The 22,486-nt window shown below is 36.9% G+C and overlaps 1 protein-coding gene across 1 annotated transcript; it reads left to right on the top strand.

Annotated features, from left to right (window-relative positions):
* Positions 1-1,051: 1,051 nt before the first annotated feature.
* Positions 1,052-20,985, top strand: aifm3 (AIF family member 3; the record flags this gene model as incomplete). The annotated part of the gene is made up of 19 exons (XM_081365747.1): positions 1,052-1,082; positions 5,962-6,175; positions 8,588-8,697; positions 9,495-9,604; positions 10,073-10,117; positions 10,218-10,314; positions 12,553-12,665; positions 12,825-12,911; positions 13,901-13,992; positions 14,080-14,210; positions 15,168-15,283; positions 16,336-16,407; positions 16,825-16,888; positions 17,443-17,519; positions 17,763-17,880; positions 17,992-18,090; positions 18,204-18,279; positions 20,562-20,666; positions 20,943-20,985. The coding sequence occupies 19 exons, from the start codon at positions 1,052-1,054 to the stop codon at positions 20,983-20,985; spliced, it is 1,800 nt and encodes a 599-aa protein (XP_081221873.1).
* Between the last annotated feature and the right edge of the window lie 1,501 nt (positions 20,986-22,486).

Here is a 22,486-nt window from a genome sequence, read left to right as displayed (position 1 = left end):
TTTTTATTGTGTTAATAATTTTTTTTCAAAAAAAATATTTGCTTTGTTTTTTTTATTACCCTAGCCAGACGTCAAACTCCCACTGCACAAACCACCAACTTTTTTTTATTATTAATCGCTTTTTTATTGCCAATATCCAACAGCTTTTAACGAAGACCATCCCCTACTTCCTAGAAAACCTGCTGATAGATTTTTATGTGAAGAATTCAGGACATTTTTCCCGGGAAAATTTATAATATATGACCTTTACGTGCGCTCCCGAGAGCCTCTCTTCCGTTCTATGACACATGAAATGAATGCTTATACAATGTTCACGATAATGGCGAAAGAGCTAGTCTGTACTGTAATGTCAATGTGTCCTGCAAAGAAAAGGGTTTAATTCAAACTATAGTCTCACATAGCCAGATCTATATAGTTTATAGCCTGTCCATGCTGCACAAAAATAACCAAGGTCCAGGCCAGAAAAAAGTTAAATGTACCCAAACTTATGAAACTCTAAAATCATTGTTCTGATGTCTGAATAGAGTGATGCTTAGTGCAATGGACCTCTATATGTGTTTGTCAGCTGTATTCATTAATATTGTCCCTGCTGGGGTGGAAAATGTTCAGTTTGAATGTTGATCCATGCTGGAGGCAGGTTAATGTTGCTCTGGTAGGGTGGGTTTGCTGTTCACCAACAAAACTAACCTGATGAAGCTGTTTGGCCGAGAACATCTTGCTGGTTAAACTTGTTATAAGCCTGGTGGGGACACCAGCATATCAGCCTCCAAAACACAATAAGTACTGGTCGGGCTGGTTCAATAACAAAGCAATGGTGTATAAGAGGAAACTGTAAATTAGATGCACACAACCAAACTGTTACATTTTGTCTATTCCCAGGCTGTGTATCATGTACAGTCGCTGAACTCTGAGATGGCCGAGTGGGCCAGACGGGCCAGAATTTCCCCCCTGCAGCGCTGCCACCACCTCCTCCAGGGCCAGCGGCCCACCCTGTGCATCTGATCCGCCCAGCCCCGCTAACACCCATCCTGGGCTTCACTCCGGGCCCATCATGGGAGGATGCCTTTCCAAACCCAAACCAGGTGATGAGCATATAGAAAACCCTCAGTCTGTGTAGTGTTTCCCATTGATTAAATCCTGTAATAATTGAGACTTGTGTCTCCACCCATATATAGGTCAGTTAACGTGACCCCTGACTGCTGCTGTGATGTGGCTTTCCTTTAGTGCAGGAGGAATTTTAATGCTCTTAATTGCTGTGTTCAAGAGGATTAGACAGTGGAATATGAGTTGTGTTTTGAATGTTTCACAATGTATCGCTGTTTCTCTTGTATGGCGACTGGGGGAGGGGGTACTACTCGAGGGCAGGGGGCACCGAAACGACTTTCATCTGTCCAAAGACTCAGTTGTGAAAAGTGTGATTGTGGGTGTTGGATTTCAGAGGGCGCAGAGAGAGGACGAACGGTCCAAGCCAGTCAGTCACTGTGCTTGGAAAAGAATATGACTTTCTATTCTATACTAGGAAGTTGATTCACTCAATGATTTTATCACAAACTGCTCTTGCATGTTAATCTATTAAGGTTCCTTTCATCTCAAATACAGTGAATGTGGGTCATTCTTAAGAAATGGTGCCATTTGGGCCGCAAAAGTTCAGGATTTTATTCAGCAAAGATGCATTAAATTGATCAAAAGTGACAGTTAAGACATTTATAATTTTACAGAAGAGTTTATTTCAAATTAATGCTGTTCTTTCTATTCATTAAAGAATCCTGAAAAAAAAAAACAAGCAGCACAACTGTTTCAACAAAGATAATAAAAAGAAATGCTTCTTGAGCACCAAATCAGCATATCAAATAAATGCAGCCTTGTTCAGCATAAGAGTAGTATACTGTATACATATGGTTCAATATTTGGTTAAATTAAAATGAACTCTGGTTCGATTGCTCTGTTAGTGCGGTTAATTTGAATAAGTGTGAATAAGTGCGCACTAAACAAGCGGACCGAGAGCGCTGAAAAGATGGGTCTAGGTCCACTTTCAAACGAACTCTGGTGCGGTTCAACACGGACCAAATAAATGTAAACGAACCAAAAACAGGACATGATGTTACAAGACCCTAAAGAGGACAAAATGCCCATCACAGTTCGGGACAGGCATCAGATCCGCATCTCCTCGCAGCAGATCTTTGTTTGTATGTGTAACGGAGGGATTTCTGACGCTGTTTTGACTCCTTTTACACATTTTTTTAAGCTCTTCACGAGTTTGGTCAAAATATCATCATATATAGCTACGCACATTCAACGAGCACATTTATCCCTGCACACAGCATTGTTTAGGATGTTCTGAAAGTTCCATCATTAGTTATACGTAATAAAAGCCGGCCAGTCAGGTTGTTAATATATCCCTGTGCCTTTAGGTTCTGTGTTAAAATGCCAGGAGTGTGAACACACCCTTAAAGTGTATGTGAACACACCCTTAAAGTGTATGTATGCACTACATACTAAGACTTTTTTTAAATTGTCAAATGTCAAATGCAGTTGAAAAGAAGGTGAGAGAAATTCTGGATTTTTTTGAGGAAAACGTCACTGAACAAAATACTTTAATCGAGATTAATAAGAATAATAATTATTAAGAAAATTAAAATGTAAATAAATGAGGAAATGCAATCTGAAATGCAATTTATTTTTGAATGTATTTTATTGAATGCATTTTTCCTGTATTAATCACAAAATAGAATCCACCAAATAACATGACTATGTTTCTGTATCCTGTTACATTTTATCAGTGATAAGTCATAGGGTCATAAATGGTACCGTGTTTTAAGAATTATTTGTATGTAATCAGTATTTCAAACTGCTACTGATGTTGACTCCAAATCCAAATTAATGAAAACCTTTCAACCCGTTTTGTTGAGCTGTCACTGAAATTAAAATGATCAAAGGTAGACTGGGAATGGGAACATGATGTTGATATTAGAGCACTGGACCTATTGCTCAATTGAAGCCCACTGCTGAAACGACTAAAATGTACACACCTTACACATATTTCATGATTGTCGTTTATGCCCATAGATGATTTTTTTCTTGTAGGCTAAATAAGGGAATGAGATTTTGAGTGTGGTTTCTTCCATTAAACGAGCCCTTAGGGGAGTATGTTCTCTAAATGGTCTGTCAGATGTTATTTTCTCTGTTCTGACACTGAAAACAAAGCGTCTGGAGCCAGCTCTGTGATGGCGAGTTTTCTTTCCTTTCCTCTGCCGGCTCAGTCATCTTGCATGATTTTCCATTGATTTTAATTAAGCTTCACTCAGCAGGTGTGAATTCCTGTGTGATTAAGGCATAAGAAGCAGGTCCTCAGCACATTTTTCCGGCCAGAGAGAAAGCCAGCAAGATCGGACTGTAATGGAAGCACATTGCACAATCGCCTTCGATAAAGACTGTATACATTAAATAGTCCTTCACTTTCCAGTGTTCTTCTCCAGCTTATTATGATATTTCTACAGAAATAAGCACTGTGCTTATACACTCTTAAAAAAAAAAGGTTCTGTATTGGCATTTATGGCATTTATTGAAGAACCTTTAACAACAATGGAACCTTTCCAAAGGTGTTTTAGATTATTAAAATGTTCTTCACACTAAGACACTAAAAAGGTTCTTTGGGAACCGGAAATAATTCTTTAATGACATTGCTGTGTAAGTGTATATTTGGTTAAATTTCACTTGAATTTGCTCTGAAACATTGTAGCAAATTAGCTCTAAAGAAATATTAATAATCAATAATAATAACTAACTATTTGGATCAGTTAATAAAATTAACTTAATGTTGTAAATTAATATTACAATCAATTAACCTGTATGTCCCGTGAACGCTCAGTGTTGATTTTTTTATTTATTCTAAGAAATTTACATTTCTGGGGCATTGGAAATGTCTTTCTTACATTACAGTACTACTAAGAGCAAGTAGACAAAATCTGCATGATTAGGGACTCCAGTATATAATGAGCTTGAAACACAGACAACTTTACGTGTGACATGAACAAGATTTTATTAACTAGACTAAACACTTAAACTACTCTAACATGCTCATACATACATGCATACAGTTTACCAAGGGAAAGAGAGCTGAAGCAGAATACAGGAAAGCAATAAGTTATAGCATTGTTTGAAATTCAGCAGATCAACAGCCTTGAGCAAACCATCAGTTTAGTTCTAACACGCCCTTCTTTAAAAAGGGTAAGGATACTTAATGGATCAAATAATGAGACTAAGTTTGATACTTGCATGTCTCGCTCATTTGAACTAAACTGTCCTGATGCAATTTGTTGAGGCTCCAGTTGATCTTTGCTGATGTGGTCTTGATGAGAGAGAACCAGTGTGAGTCAGAGGATCTTTGGTGAATGGAAAGACAAGGCCGCAGCCTGGCACAAACTTGGGGGTCCTTAGAAGACTTCTAGTTCAGCATCATCTTCACATCAGGATTTCAGAAAGGGACTAAGAGACTAAGAGAGTAAAAACGTGATCTTGTGATCAGTGATTTTTAAAGCGTGAAGATGTCACACCCTCTGGTGGGTTGTGAGCCAATAAGAAGTTGTTCCCTTTGAAGGGAATTTCTTTACGACCTTTTGTTCAAGCAGGCCTTTGAACTTGTAATTTGGGTGTTTAACAAAAGAATCTTCAAGATTCTTATAATACTAATGCGTCACAAAGTTAGCAAAATGTAATGTAAATTAAAGGTGCTCTAAGCGATGTTTTAGGCCGAAACATTTTTTGTCACACACAGCAAACATCTCCTCACTATCTGCTAGCTGCTTGTCCCCTGAACACACTGTAAAAAAATGTGGTCTCCGTAGATAGCCCAGGCTCCACAAACGGCAACAAAATCAAACTGGCCCAACCTGGACCATGAAACATAACAAACCGTGTTCCAGCCAATAACCGACAAGAATGATTTGGGGGTGTTAGTGCGCGTGCACATGAAGGGGGGTGTGTGGAGTAGAGGAGAGAAGTTAGCTAGAGGAGAGATGTCCTAGACAACAACAGACTAACGTTAGAATTATATTCTCTTTCATTTTGATATGGCCGACACACGACCAAAGAGACGACGTTCCGATGAACAAATAGCAAAGAAGTATATTGTTAGAAAGAAGGGACGGAAGGGAGGGGGAGGGGACGGGATGAGGAGGAATGAGGGTCGAGCTAGCCTCCGTTTTGTTTGACAATACTTCGAATGTCAACAAGAAGTGACGTCACCCAACATTGCTTAGAGCACCTTTAACAAATGGGGGATGAAGATTGGAGTTTATAGACTAAACATGCTACACATGATTTTGGTTAACCAGAGTATGCAAGTCTGAAACATTAATCCAAAAGAGTTGAATGAATACATAGGCCAAACCACACAAAAGGAAAATCTATGTTTCTCAAGTGGTTATATATAGAATATATATGATTAAAAGGGTTTATTTCTCCTTCTCAGCAAGAATTAAGTGAGAGTCACAACTCTCTGCAAATTCCTTTTGGGGTCGTAAAAAGTCTTATCAGTCTTAATGTGTCCTGTAACAGGACACCGGGTTCTGCCAGTGTGTTAGCTTCTTTTGGGATGTTAGTTTTGGGGAGAGTTTCATAGATATTTGTTGGGAGAGTGAGTTTGCTGGATTATTCATTAAATATAATGAATAATTTGTGTGTGTCTGATTGGTCCAGATGCTACAACATCAAACATGACATGTCTGTCTGAATCTAGTTTCTTAATGAGATACCTACATGCTATCTATTTTGTCATTGCACGTAATTTGCCTTGGGAGTTTGATATGGCAACATATAAATCCTAATTAATTGATATTAATTGCTTCAATTAAAGATGACAGGGGATTATATTTGAATTTAACAAACAAATCGATCTGTTATCTAAAGAATAGAATCTTGTCTTATTCTCTTTTGTACTTATATCATGCAATTTTTTTGCAGTAGAGGTCAAAGTTGAGCTCAATCTTTTGGACAAAGAGAAGGAGGTGGACCTGATGTCTCCTAATGGAAAGGCCAGTCCATTTTCAGAATGCAGACCCAACGGATCTCTGGGACACTGTTCCGACGAGGACAGCATGACGCTGCGGCCGCAGCGTAAACACAGAGATTTCATAGAGGCGTCTGTCTGCCACGTAAAAGACCTTGAGAATGGACAGTAAGTTTTCATTTATTGCTCCTGTAGGGATTTTTAAAAAGTCTTTGTTAAAAATGTATAAGCCATGAACCAAGCCAATCAGCTACGAGGTGAATCATAACATTATTAAATTTGATTTTAAGCAACAAAGTATTTGAAAATCGGACAAAAAGACACAGCTACAAGACTGTGTACTTAATGGCTTTAGTGAGGAAATGAACAACATTTTGAACAGCTGATTATATATAAAAACAACTTTTGCAATAAAATCTGCACATATATACAAATATTTAAGTATTTTGAGAGCGCAGGGAGATCGTGATTACACAGTGCTTCATGGGAGTGGGCGGAGCTAAGGAGTTAATTTGGGTCGTTTTGATTGTTATGACTCTCTGATTTCGTGGAATTTTCTGTACAGCGTCATTGGTAATGTAGTTTTCACCACAAAATCCACTGTTAAACATTATTTTAAGAATACGTTGAAATTATGTGGGCTGATGTCTTCAACAGAAGCAAATACCATGGATTAACATCCTCGTAACTAACAGTAGGACTGTCTTTAAAGGTTTATAAGGTTCCATAAGTTTACTTATGGAGAAAATGAATGCCGTTTTTACTTTCGGGACCTGGCTGTTTCACTCAATACCGAATTTGCATATCCTTGAGTGTCACTATCAGAGATAATGAAGAAAGATTGATTATTTTGCTGTTCACTCATTAAAAACAATGTTTACAAAAGGCTGACAAAAGGGTTTTTTTCTCAGTGATGCCATAAAACAGTGGTTCCCAAACGTTTTAGAATGTCGTACCCCCTGGGGCATCCTTCTGCGTGCCCAATTTCTTCCACTAGGACTGCAGTCACACCTTTTCCATTAAGGGACAATATTTCCTCCCTTAAATGGATTTTCAGGTGCATTTATTACCTTTATAAAGGTGTTTTTCTAACCCTTTTAAATGTATGTGTCATGTTTTATGTCAAATTCTTAAAATTCTATTAATTTATTTATTAATATAATAAATAAAGCAATAAATTAAACTAAATCAATAATTTCAATCAAATTAAGTCAGTATCATCAAAAACCATCTTTGCACTTCAGTGGCACAAGCTGCATCTAGATGTATTTATTCCACACACTGTTTATTAATGCTGCTTAGAGATGGCAAGTATGCAATTACAATGGCATGAATAATATTATGAGATAATGTTTTACATAAAACTTTTTTTTCAATAGAGAAATATGAAATGATGGTAAGTGATGGAGTGATGCTTTTAAATATTAAATTAAAACTGCCAGTATAGTGGCGGCAAGCCTGTCTTATGAGTGAGTCATTAATTCATTTATTCATTCAGTAACGAAGCAAGTGGCTGCATTTATGAATGGGTCATTGAATTATTGACTCTCCCGATCCGTTCAAAGCCGCGATTCGTTCACTAACGAAACACCGCTGTGTGTTACCGGGAGACGCCCAACAGTTCTGCTGTGGCTTTCGGAAAACTATTATTTTGTTGCAAAATAGAGCAAACAATATTGTCAATACTGTGTTTAAAATTTGTCACTTAATATTACCTTTTTTGTTAGTTTAACTGTTGTATAAAATCAGTGTCACATTTGCAATCATGTGTATATATTCCGGAAAATTGCATTCTTGCTCATATAATTTAGCTATTATAACATTAAAAATAAGAACTCGTACAGGGCACATTTTGTATCGAAGAGAATTTGAGTCTTAAATCTATCTCTATGCACAGCTGTCTAAATTTGTTCTTCATGCTAGTAAGCGCTAAAACCCCACTTTTACTAATAATCAGTTTTAACGTTATTTTAAGGTGGTGTACAATTAAATGAACGGCAAAACTCAGCATTTTGTTCGCATAACTTGTGAGTTCTATGGATGTTGAAGGTTCTTTATAGAATGCCAAAAAAACAACCTTTAAGAGAGTATAGTAGATGCCTTTAGTACATCACAACTAAGAATTCAGATTTTTTTTTTTCAGATCTCTTAACACCCAATTAAATAATTTGATGAACAATTTTCTTTGCTATTTTAATGTATTCCCTATTAAAATAAGTCGTTGAGCCATGAATCAGCTATTAAGTTTACATCATAACTCAGCAAAACTAAACCAAACTTCTTAATCGCATTTTATTGGACAAAACTTTGCAAATACTAATGAGCGTAAGTGATGTCATCAGTATTTTTGGTCCAGGAAGAGAAAGATTGTACATTTTAAATGCGTATATCTGTATACCAGGAGTACGCTAACATATAGATGTCATTAAAGCTTAGAGATAGAGGTATTACGGATTTAAGGTTGTCAGTTTTTTTTCATAAATTACATACTTCAGTTGTAACCTTTGAATGCATCAGTATTGGGTTGTGTTTTGGACGTTAGAGCTGTGCTGATCATATGTGTTCTGTTGTGTTTGGCAGAATGCGTGAGGTGGATTTGGGGGCAGGTCGTGCTCTGCTCATTAAGGAACATGGAGAATTCTTTGCAATGGGACACAAGTGCCCACATTATGGGGCTCCACTGGTCAAAGGTGAGGGGCGTCCTGTGGAGCTCTCCTGGTCCTCTACATTCCATAGCTAAGGATACTAATGGCTCTCAGAGATCAACTATTTGAACTGAATGTTGCCTATATACTTAAATATTTAGCTGTATTTTATAACATGCTGCTATTAAACATGACTTCAGGGTTCCTACGCAGTTTGGAAAAGTATAATGAAGTATGGAATTTGATTTGAGTAATTTTGAGTAATTTGAGTATGGAAAAATATTTGCTTTTCCAGACTATTGCCACTGCTTAGTTTTCTATAATAGAAAATTAAGAATTTAATGAACAAAAATTTATCATAGAAGTGTGTTTTCACGGCAGCTGTTTAGTGATTGTCAAACACGACTGAATTCAAGGTGCACTTTTTCATTATGCAAAAATGCAGGTTATAAGTCTTTTGGGTTTCTTCTCATGATATTCTTAGCACCGTATTACAGAGCCACTAAAAGGATGTTTGCAAAAATAAAAAATATGCAGACTTTCATGTGCGCATGAGAAACCATTAAACTTAGCATAGACAATGCACACTGAGCCACCTATTGCAACATCATCCCATTTCACGGTGTGGTTTCTTGGCCGCCATAAGAGTGTGTTAAAGCAGACCTAAAGCCTTGAAATATAATGTACTGCCCAAATGAAAACCACTTTTTTACTAATTTGAGTCTGGAAAAGTATGGAATTTTGAAATGGAAAATGTGTAGGAACCCTGTGCCTTATCAAATAGCAAAACAGATTGTTCTTTCAGTATTACTGTGTATTAAAAAACAATTCTTCTCTATTAGGCGTGCTATCAAAAGGACATGTGCGATGTCCATGGCATGGGGCATGTTTTAACATCGCTACGGGTGATATTGAGGATTTTCCTGGACTAGACAGTTTGCCTATCTTCCAGGTAACAAGAATATATACTTTAATTTGTAGTGTATTTGCAGTTTGGAATTTTTATCCTATATTTAGAAACCAATATAAGTATGAACGTATTGATGAATCGTTTAATTCAATTCAATTCAAGTTTATATGTTTAGTTCTTCAGGAAGCAAGGAGTATTCTGTTTTCAGTCAGAGATGAGTGAGTCAAAGTGATTTCCATATGGAAGTAATATACAGCTATAAGATAATATAAGAATCATGACTTTTGTGTGAAAGTTAAACAGGTTGATGCACAAATAGTGAACGAAATCTACTGATAAATAAAAGAAGCATATTCCCAAAAAGACATAGTACGTACGTGGTACATATTGCTCATCAGAAGAGAGAAAATGAACCTCAGTATGTGTCATCACTAAACAGTGGGGGTGTTTTCATAATCCCAGTGTTATGTAATTATCTGCCATGTCAATTTTCTTTCCTCATTATTTCAGGTCAGAGTCGAAAAGGAGAAGGTGATAATAAGAGCAAACAAGCAGGTAAAGAGTCTCTCTGTGTCTGGAGTATGTGTGTAAAGAGAGTTAAATTTAACAACAGTTGTAAATGGTAATGTGTGGGAAATCATCTGTTTCCTGACAGGCCCTTCAGACTCAGCGACGATCAAAGGCCATGTCAAAATGTTCAGCTGTCATCAATTCCAGCACTGGATTCAGCCATGTTCTCATTATTGGATCAGGTTGCAGCCATAATGTTATAAAATGCACTAACATGGGGGCAAATTCACTAGATAGTGTTGTTCTAGAGAGGAATCAATCTCAGTGCATATTCATTAAAAAGATGCATGTTTGCCATAATTAATTACTTAAAGTATTCCAGACACAGTGCTATTATAGCGCTCATATACAGTAGGGCTTTTAAAACTGGACGTAACCCTGGGCTATCATTGTTCTAAACCCTGCTTTTAAACACGGGTAAAGGAATATTTAACACTTGTAATTTAGAAGTGGGTTCAGCACCACTTATTACCCGGGGTTATGAAACCCTTAGCATCACTTTTGCTGTAACAAACCTGTTCAGTTTGAAACGATACAGTGTTAGAATGTTGATGCTAGATGCTTAGAAACCTACAACCAACTGCGTGCCTCATGTTCACATGCTTAGACAGTCACAGAAACACTGCGTGTTGTATAAATAGTCGCTTCAGCGTTTCATGAGAAAAATTTAATTATGAGCAGTGTGAAACGTGAAGCAAGATAACCCAGGATTCCTGTGGTTAATGACCCAGGGTTAACTATTTCAAGTGTGAAAAGCTCTTGTGTCTAATTAAACTGGATTTCAGGGAATATTGACGCTATTTTTTGCATTGAAATACAGTGTGCACTCTTTACTGGATTCACCCTATGATGTTTGGAGTAGTAAACCTTTATGGGCCCTATTTTAACGATCTGAAACGCAAGTATCAAACGCAAAATGCAAGTAACTTTGTGGGCGGATCTAAATGACTCTTGCGCCCGACGCAAATCTAAAATGGGTTGGTCTGAAGTAGCTACATTACTCATAGGTGTGGTTTGGGCGTAACGTGAAATAAACCAATCAGAGCGTCATCTCACATTCCCTTTAAGAGCAGGCGCGCTTGTTCCATGGCGGATTGCTATTATAACGGCGGATTTGCCAGGCGCACGCAAGGAGCGGTTCACAGCCGAGGAGAGCAACGTTCTCGTCAGGGCCGTAAAAGACAGAGAAGTGACATTGTATGGGGATGGAGAAACCCACCCAAATTAGCTTCGGTTAAACAGGCATATAATAATTTTGGTAAATGTGTAAGCTAGATTTATGCCTATTTTTTCACATCTTCATGGACACCACAACGATTTCTCTCATGTGGAATATTTTTCCTTGTAATTATGTATGGTTTGCAAAAATGGCAAGTGCTGCGTCTGTGTGTAGATGAGAGAAGCAAAGTGTATGCGCGTTGTGCACATGCTACATTATGGCTAAGCATGCGCCCTTAAAATATCTGAACACGCCACTGACTTTAGATGAGGTTTTTCCTGGTCTGTGGCGGAATTGTTTTCTGGAACTGCAAAACAGCACCAGGGAACGTTTGCGCTGGAACACGCCTCCTCTTTTTGCTGAACAGCCCCCGGGAGCGCAAGTTCATTCCCTAATTTACCGACGTACGTGCGTCTGTGGAGGGAAAAGTCCGCTGTGCGCGGATGCAAAATAGGAATGATACATGCATCGGTGTACAAAGTCAATTGCGCTGGGTGCAAGATAGGGCCCTATGTGTAGCTTACTGCTGTTGCTTCATAGTCCACTAACCTTGTCAACTGGGTTATATACAGTATTCACATTAAAACATTAATTGCTTCCTGCTCATATTGTTTCATCTATTTACATGTGGGTGACGTACCTTAATGATGTACCATGAAATGTACTTTAACATGCCATGACAAAAGAAAAGACTCACACTGAGCCATTCCTTTACATATAATTTCATGTCCCAAACTGATTTTATTTTTATTTCTTATACATGTTTTATGGCAGATAAGGAGCTGAATTTCTACATTTGTTACAGACTAGACAAGTCCAAAGTTTGCATTCTTTAAACATAATACAATGAAATTACTGATTGCTAAGTTAAAATAAAGAGAAAATGTAAGAGAAAACATCCAAAGCATCGGCTAAAATCACGCATTTATATTCAGATTAGAGTTCAAGATAAAGACAGCCACTAGTCTTTCACACACACACACACACACACACACACACACACACACACACACACACAAAAAAACTTGACATCTCAGTCAGCTCAATAAACTACACATACACTTCCATCGCAACATGTGGCACGTTAACAATGTCAGTTTTTGATATTGAAATTACTGTCAAAACTGATATTAGTAAAGCAAATGGTCTTCAAAAGGTTGTGTCAGCACCTGCTCTGACCTCTGTTGATGTTCTCACTCAGGTCCTGCTGCTCTGGTGTGCGCTGAGACTCTGAGGCAGGAGGGCTTCACAGACCGTATAGTGATGTGCACCATGGACAAACATCTGCCTTACGACAGGCCTAAACTGAGTAAGGTTTGTACACAGAACAGTTACATAGAACAGTGTGAGATTTAAGGTTTACAATATAAAATTAACATAAAACTGTTTTTCCAATATAAATGTTTCTCTTGACCTCAAATATGCTAAAATGCAGCTGGTATAATAATATTGATTTGATGCTTTTCTCTTCAGTCTTTAGAGAGCACAGCTGAGCATCTGCAGTTGCGATCCTCAGACTTCTTTCAAGTGCACGACATAGAGATCCTTTTAGAGAAAGAGGTGAGATCCTTTTGCCTGAAATTTACTAAGGTTTACTTCATTTAATGAGGAAAAATAGGCTCATTGGAAAAACGTACCTGTGGCGACATTTCTGCAATTTCGGTCCAGTAAGTGTTGCTGAAAGCTGAAACACATGAACGTGAATCTGGCAACGTTTTATTACATTGGTTGTTGTACGTATCGTGGTGGTTCGGAAATGAAATGTCTGGTGAGTGGCGCTAAAAGTGTTAACAAAAGCAAACGTGAGATAACCATGCGATTTCAACTTGCTTCTACAATCATGTAAAAGTGTTTTGAGGTCAGAACATAGTATTGTACAAGGAACTACACGAAAATAAGCCTGTTGTTATCGATAATCTGCCCCTTTCATAATTTGTTTTACTGACTGTTTACTGTTTTTACTGGTGAATTAGATTTAGAATCAGATTCTAGAATTAGAATCATATTTGTCGAGTTTTGTGGCACGTTTTTTTGTTGAGCATATGGTGGGGGAAAAAGATTATTATTATTCTAATCTCTTTCAGCCCATTACAAAAAAGTACTGTGGTGGTACAATGGTACAGTGATGGTATCAGATGCTAATACTGTGGTATTTTGAAATACTTCATGGTACACTCTTAAAAGTAAAGGTTCTTTATTGGCATTTATGGGTCCATGAGGAACCTTGAACATCCATAGAACCTTTCCATTGCACAAAAGCTTCTTTATAGTGGAGCAAAGTTCTTTAGATTTTGAACATTTTCTTCAAACATGGTTCTTTTAAGAACTGTTTACTGAAAGGTTCTTTGGAGAACCCAAAATGGTTTTTCAATGGCATTGCTGAGAAAACCCTCTCATGGTATCTTTATTTCTAAGAGTGTACCTCCAAGAATACCATGATACTTTTTGGTACCGTTTTATTAGTGATATGACCCAGCATCTCAATAATTGAGTCTAAATGTGTGTAATTTTTTACAGAATTACATAAACTGCCATTTGTTTCTTCATAGGTTGTTTCTGTGGATGTAAAGACACGGACTGTGATATTTCGGGATGGTTTTAAAATGGAGTATCGAAAACTCTTCATTGCCACAGGGAGCAGGTAAAGGCCACACATGACTACCTGTTGATCCTATGAGTATTAAACTAAATGTGTTGAATTAATAAGTTTCATCCTTCATCTTTATAGACCCAAACCTCTGAGCTATAAAGGCAAAGATGTGGGAAATGTGTTTCACCTCAGAACACCAGAGGATGCAAACGGCATCGCTACACTCGCCAGCAGTAAGAATGCCGTCATTGTGGGAACCTCGTTTATTGGTGAGAGCTTATGGAAAATTTACATAGTTTTTTAGTCTCTGTTTAGTTGAATACGTTCAGTTACATGTCACTAGTCATTTGCACTTGCCACATTTCTTGTGTTTAGCTATACAGTGGCTCCAGAAAGCATGTAGACACTTAGTGTTAGTTCACCCGAAAATGAAAATTCTGTAATCATTTACTCATCCTTCATGTCGTTCCAAACCCGTAAGACTTTTGTCAAACACAAATGAAGATAATGTAATCCAAAAGGTTTCTGTGCCTCTATTGACAGCTTCATAAAGAGATTGTAAAACTAATCCACATGAATTAAGCGGTTTAGTCCAGATTTTCTAAAGAGACTGGATTGCTTTATATGATGAACAGATTGAACTTTTATTCACTTATAAACATTGATCAGCGATAAACAGAAGCTCAACCGAACATGCTTGATGTGCGAGAACAAACCTCATTGGTTCTTGAGGAAGCTCAAACGTGCTGCGTAACATGAGAATGAACCTCATCAAGCAAGCTTGCTTGAGCTTCTGTTTCCCATATCTGATGTGCATTTATCAATGTTTATATGTGAGTAAAAGCCTAAATTCAATCTGTTCATCATATAAAGCGAAAATTTGCATTAATCTGATCAATTCATATGGATGAACGAAAGTCTTACAGGTTTGGAATAACATGAGGGTGAGTCAATGATGACAGAATTTTCATTTTGGGTGAACTACCCCTTTAAAGCCACACTTTAAGATGAATGAATGGATACCTCCTGTGAGGAAAACTGACTTCATTCATCCACTAAAATCACCTTGACGTCAGTTGAGGTTAAAAATCATTGCAAAAAAAACAGCATTTGTTTGCCGATGTCAGTTGTTTCAACAAGATTCAAACATTTTAACTGGTTTAAGTGTCTACATACTTTTTTGGTCTACTTTATGAAGAATAAAGTATGTGATGTGCGGTGTTCAGGTATGGAGGTGGCTGCAGCTCTCACAGATAAGGCTCACTCAGTGTCTGTGATCGGCATAGAGGCTGTGCCATTCCGGAAAGCTCTCGGAGAGAAAGTGGGGAAAGCTTTGATGAAGGTGAGAGAATATCTATCTATCTATCTATCTATCTATCTATCTATCTATCTATCTATCTATCTATCTATCTATCTATCTATCTATCTATCTATCCATCCATCCATCCATCCATCCATCCATCCATCCATCCATCCATCCATCCATCCATCCATCCATCCATCCATCCATCCATCCATCCATCCATCCATCCATCCATCCATCCATCCATCCATCCATCCATCCATCCATCCATCCATCCATCCATCCATCCATCCATCCATCCATCCAGACATCCACAGAGACTGAATATACAGTATATATATAAAATATATATGAAGAATATCAAGATTTAAGCATACAGTATATACAGTATTAAATTTAAATATTTAAACATATAACAGTATTAAGATTTAAGCATCTTAAGTAATCTTTGTATACATATATAAGCATTTATAGTAATCTTTAAACGGTGTACATCAGAGAAGAGCCAAAAATCAAACTTGATTGAGGGCCTTGGGTCGAAAGTAAATGTTTCATTATACCCATTATACAATGCAACACTATATTATAACATTTAAAAAAATATCTAATTCACTTATATTCTGTATATTTTAAAGCAAAAATGAACTAAACAAACAGATAAATATGAAGATATGCTTTTAAAAAAAAAAGGTAAAGTGTGAGAAGGTAAATTATTGTTTAAAAAAAGTTTTAAACAATACAGTTTAGTAAATAGAAAAGCAATTGTTTTTGCTTAGGCATTCATTTTATAATACTAATTTTATAATAGCAAAGTTAAGCGTGTTTAAATTAATACATTTTACTTTTGCCAGTGTTTTGAGTGTATAATAACTTTCAACTTTTATAAAACTGATTGTTGTCCCACACCATCAATCTCTTACATTGCTGTTTCATGCATCTCATATCAAATATATGATTTTTACGTTGTCATAATAAACTCTGACAGGCTGAAATGACTCACTGACTGTATTTTATCCCTTGCTGTAACCACATGATATTCAAGGAGTATTTCCCTCATTGCATTATTCTTTTCTTTTTGTTTCTCTACTCAGCTGTTCGAGTTGAACAGGGTGAAGTTCTACATGTTGAACGAGGTGTGGGAGATGCGAGGGCATAATGGACAGGTATCATGAAAGTGAGAGAAACAGGAGTTCAGTGAAGTGTAGGTCTCTCTCTGTCTCTCTGCCTCTCTCTCTCTCTCTCGTTCCTGTAGATTGATTTATTACACTAGCTCTCACAGTGGCTCTGCTTAGCTTTGAATATTTTCTAACGCAGCTACTGCATTAATGGAGTGGCCCTGGGCTAAAATATAAGAACTTATAACATGAGAACGCACACAGCCAGTGAAGTAAATGTATAATTGAGATTGAGCTGAATTGTGATCTGTTATGAAATTACACTTTTGATAAATATTGTCTTTCCAAAGAAATAACATAATGAGATTTGTATGCTGTATTTGAAGTCACAGTGGTCAGAAAGTGCCAGCTATAAGAACACAAATGTGAAATTGAAATCTTTTTTTGTTTCTTTTGTTTCAATAGTTAAAAGAAGTGGTTCTAAAAAGTGGCAAAGTCTTAAGAGCTGACGTCTGTGTTATTGGCATAGGTGAGTCAATGAAATTACAGAAATCCGGCTTTCCATTTTTTCCTCTCCCTTCATTTCCTGTTGCAAGTCCCATTGTAGTCTTGACTATATATCATTAAATAAATAATAAAAATGTTTACATTTTTCAAAAGAAGTCTCTCATGCTCACTAAGGCTTCATTTATTTGATAAAACTGCAGTAAAACTATTATTACAATTTAAAATAGCTCTTTTCTATTTGAATATATATTAAAATGTAATTTATTCCTGTGATCAAAGCTGAATTTTCAGCATCATTACTTCTTCAGTGTCACATGATCCTTCAGAAATTATTCTAATATGCTGATTTAATGCATAAACATTTCGTATTATTATAAATTTTGAATATATATCATGAATATTTTTTTTAACACAATTATTGCCCACCCAGGAAAACAAATACATAACACATTATAGTGGGGCATGTTGTCAAACTATGTGGGTTACAGTAAATTGTCACAATAAAAACTAGAAACAATTATGAAATACTTTAAAAAAAAAAGTCAGGGTCCTGATTATAAGTGTGTGTGTGTTTAGGCTCGGGTCCAGCCACAGCATTCCTGAAGCAGAGCGGAGTGCACATGGACTCCAAAGGATTCATCCCAGTCAATAAGGTTCAGTCATTCTGCAATACTGCATGTTACTGTATATACTGTACATCTCTTACTGCGTTATAACACACTATCATCTGTTACCAAACTGTCTGTTTCTCCAAGCTGTGCTAATCTGCCCATATTTATTTCTACTGTATCAGTGATAAATAGTTGTTTTAGTGCGATGACCTTGAGGATTACATGATAATGAGTCAAAGGACAATGTCATAATAGTGTGTAAACTTACACCTTTAACCCTTTCAGACCATGCAGACAAACATCGATGGGGTCTTCGCTGGGGGGGACGTGGTAACCTTTCCTCTAGCTCTACGCAGCAATAAGAAGGTGAACATTCCCCACTGGCAGATGGCTCATGTACACGGTACGACCTGTAGCCCATTGGGATGTTTCCATGTGCTTATGCCAAATAATGTTTCATTCATTCAACCATAATGATAACTAGATTGTGACATTTTTCCATCTTCCACTGCAGGTCGAGTGGCTGCCCTTAGCATGATGGGAAAGGCCTCAGATATTAAAACGGTGCCTTATTTCTGGACAGCCATGTTTGGGAAAAGCATACGATATGCAGGTAAGGACAAACTTCTAGCACTGAAAATACACTTCATGAAGAACACTCTAGACTCAGTGAACGTTTGACGTAGTTTCAGCGTCAGCTGAAGTGCTTTAAATCTTGTTGTCAAGGTTATGGAGAAGGCTTTGATGATGTCGTCATCCAGGGAGATTTGGATGAGCTGAAATTTGTGGCATTCTACACAAAGTGAGTTTATTTGATCTTTATTAAATCATTAAGGGCAAGATTTACTGAACAGTGCGAATTATCATGAGCGCAATTCCACAAAAGCGCCGATGGGAGTGGAAAGCTCTGAGCGTGATCCACTGACGACGTGCAAAATAAAGAACGCAGACGCAGCCGGATCATTTCCATAATGACAATCTACCAAGGGCAGCGCAAATTAGAGTGGTTTCAGACATGCTTTTTTGGGGTGGTAAATAATGCCGCAAATACCAGTAAATTGACAACCGCAGACCTTAGTAAATCACCTTGCGTGATTCATTTAAAGGGTTAATTCACCCAAAAATGAAAATTCTGTCATTAATGACTCACCCTCATGTCGTTCCAAGCCCGTAAGACCTCCGTTCATCTTCGGAACACAGTTTAAGATATTGTAGTATATTTAGTCCGAGAGCTTTCTGTTCCTCCATTGAAAGTCAATGGACGGCATACTGTTCACGTCCAGAAAGGCAATACAGACATCATCAAAGTAGTCCATGTGACTCCAGTGGCTCAATCTTAAGTTTATAAAGCGACGAGAATACTTTTTGTGCGCAAAAAGTAAACAAAAATAACGACTTTATTCCACTATTCATTTCCTTCTCTCTGGTCTCGAGCTATTTCACGTAGTGTAACTGCGTAGCGCGTCTGTGTTGTACGTCACACGTAGGCTCACTATTGGCCGACGCTGGTCATGTGTGATGCGTGTGACGTACAACACAGACGCGCTACGCAGTTACACTACGTGAAAAGACTCGAGGCCCAGAGAGAAGGAAATGAATAGTGGAATAAAGTGGTTATTTTTGTTTACTTTTTGCGCACAAAAAGTATTCTCGTCGCTTGATAAACTTAAGATTGAGCCACTGGAGTCACATGGACTACTTTGATGATGTCTGTATTGCCTTTCTGGACATGGACAGTATGCCGTCCATTGACTTTCAATGGAGGAACAGAAAGCTCTTGGACTAAATCTAAAATATCTTAAACTGTGTTCCGAAGATGAACGGAGGTCTTACGGGCTTGGAACGACATGAGGGTGAGTCATTAATGACATCATTTTCATTTTTGGGTGAACTAACCCTTTAAATACTTTCCTCCCATACATTTTGCGTCTGAAAGGGAAACTCCTACAAATGCATTTGCAATGCGGTCAGCCGCAAAATGAACCCTGTCCACGGCTTCTCAGCGCTAATTCCTCACTGCGTGTCTTTATGTACTCGATTTTTTTATTTCATAGTACAATACTATTATTGTATTAATAATTAATTAATTTATTGGTTTGTTAAAGTTTATAATTTAATAAAATTATTATTATTATTTTATTTGATTAAATTATGGTTCACTAAAGTTTTATATTTGTATATTTTTATAAATTATTATTATTTATAATAATAACAATTTGTGGCATTCTATACAAAGTAAGTGTATTTGATCAAGGCATTTATCATTATTAATGACAGCTGTTAGACAGTCATTCTGATATTCATTGATGCAACTGATCAGAAAACATGACATTAATATCTTACACATTAGTTTTGCACAGAAAGCATTATTGATTCGTTATACTCTATTTATCTTGAATTTCAAGTCGCACTAAACTTCTAAAAATGAGTGGCAGGGACTAAATAATTTGTAATTTCTGTTATTAGCTTTGGATATTGCTCACTATGATAATCAGCACAAAGATTATGAGTTTATGATTTTGCTAGACATAATCTGCATAAACTGCATTCTTATTTTCTAAAATCGATTCATATATATGTATATCACAGATGAAAGAAACAGATCAGGAAAATAGCACGATTATACTTGTGTGTTTTTTCTAATAAAAATACTAAGCAGAACAACTGTGTTCAACATTGATAATAATGATAATCATAAAAAAATGTCTCTTGAGCAGCAAATCATCATGTTAGAATGATTTCTGAAGGATCATGTGACACTGAAGACTGGAGTAATGACGCTGAAAATTCAGCTTTGCAAAACGGGACTAAATTACATTTTAAGACATTCAAATAGAAAACAGTTATTTTAATTTGTAATAATATATTTTGCAATATTACTGTTTTTACTGTATTTATGATTAAATAAATTCAGCCTTGGTGAGCATAAGATACTCCTTTCCAAAACATGCACTTTTTTTTTTACATGTTTTCAAACTTTTGACCGGTGCGGTCTTCATTTCTATGAAACGATATTGTTGTTGTTATATTGAGTGTTCAGCTGCTGAAGCTCAGTGTTCTGTGTTTAATCCACCGTGATTACAGGAGTGAGGAGGTGGTAGCCGTGGCCAGTATGAACTACGACCCCATTGTGTCACGGGTTGCCGAAGTCTTTCGCTCTGGAAAGACGATTAGGAAACGTGACGTGGAGTAAGTACATTTTCTAGTTTGACAGAAAACACTGACTATAGATGTACTAAGGTTTAAACATTTCATAGCAACATATAGACATGAAATCTGGCACTTTTGCACCAAGTTAAAGGTTTTCCTCTATTCTTATTTTACATTTATCTAATTTACCAAAAATGTTTTTTGAGTAGTTTTAAGTTTAGGTTATGATAACCCTGATAGAAACTCTCTCATTGTATCATTCTTAGCTAGAAAAGACAGTATTTAAAAATCTGCTTTGTATTATTTTCTCTGCAGGACAGGAGACATGTCATGGCTGATAGACAAAGGCTCACAGTGAGAACGTGCACATTGTGTGTTTTCCTTGCCAAACTCGGACGATCTCCTGTACCAGATGTAGTCTTAGTGCTGCAGCTGCAGTTGGTTAAGTGGGACACTACATGGGAGACGTGCGCTGTCCTAAAGCGAGCACCTGGGCCGTGCCGAGGACGTCGTCCCTGTGAGGTGGAACCTCTCCAGGCCTGGATTCATTCACAGCGCTAACAAATGAGCCATACCTGGTTTTTACCCTCTGTACTAGACAGGACAGCTCTCTCTCTCTCTCTCTCTCTCTCTCTCTCTTTCGCGGATTGGTCGACTCGGGCCTCTCTGCTTTTGCATGAAGCATCTGCCTGTAAACAGTGTTCACAGGAGAGCCGTTAAGGGGAATTATCATATTTTATTTTGTACATGCGACTTTGTATATAGCTGTTACCAGAAGAAACGTAAAAAAAAAAAAAAATAAGACTGCACTTTTTCTACCGAACCTCTGCTACTGATTAGCCTGGCTACGGGATGTTTGGCTCTCATCGAAATATGCAGCCCCATGCAGCTTCGCTCGCGGCAGTTTGTAGATGTAGAGAGAGCAGATGCATGATAATTCATATGCATAGGGCATTCGTTTTCATTAAGAATTTCCCAAAGGATTTTAACGTGGGATTATTATTCAGGGAAGGTAACAAGGTCCATATGTCAATGTCTATGAATATAAATCAAATATATGATAGCATATACCATATATCACAATTTACATGGTAATTGGGAGAATATCACGAAACCATAATCAAAAAATATAAAAAGCTTAAAAGAAAAGGAAGTCTATTTTTAAGACCTTTATATATATATATATTGCATTGTGACATTTTCACAATGTCATTAAAAAATATATATTATATAATTAATAAATAAAACATACTGTTTTACACGTTTCAGTATTTTTAATTATTTCAGTAATGAGAATTTAGAGGGATATATAAATATATATATATATGTATATTTATTTATTTTTCATGAGAATTCAGCACACTTCCCCCCACATTATCATTACTGAAATTTTAATTTATTACTATTATAACATAGATTTTCAATGTCATTTTCTTTACACATTTCAAAATATAACATGATTTAGCGATGAACTATGACCTGGACATGTTATTGACAGACTTCATCTATCTTTTATTCAATGCTCCCAGCCATGAAGCATTTCAAGTTCAAATGTCTTGTGGAATGTCCATGGAAATAAAGCGATGCAGTCATTCTGAATGTTCTGACTGAAGCATGAGCGCGTGCAGCAGGACTGGCCTGAAACACTCGCTGACCTTTAACGATGACAATATACCTCTTGCTCATGGGAACCGTGGTTGCCCTGGTAGTTAATTGCACAAAACGACAAATATTTAAATCTATAACTTTATCTATAGAAATGCTCGTATTATAAAAGTCGAGGCCTGTATTTTTTGACTAATCGTAAAATGATTTATTGATGACAGACTGATTGATTGTTGATTGTATTTTTAGATTGT

This window comes from Scardinius erythrophthalmus, assembly GCF_964197995.2.
Source record: "Scardinius erythrophthalmus genome assembly, chromosome: 5".
NCBI classification, from domain to species: Eukaryota; Metazoa; Chordata; class Actinopteri; order Cypriniformes; family Leuciscidae; genus Scardinius; species Scardinius erythrophthalmus.
Note: the sequence above shows the minus strand (reverse complement) of the source record. Positions and strands in the feature narration are given on the sequence as shown.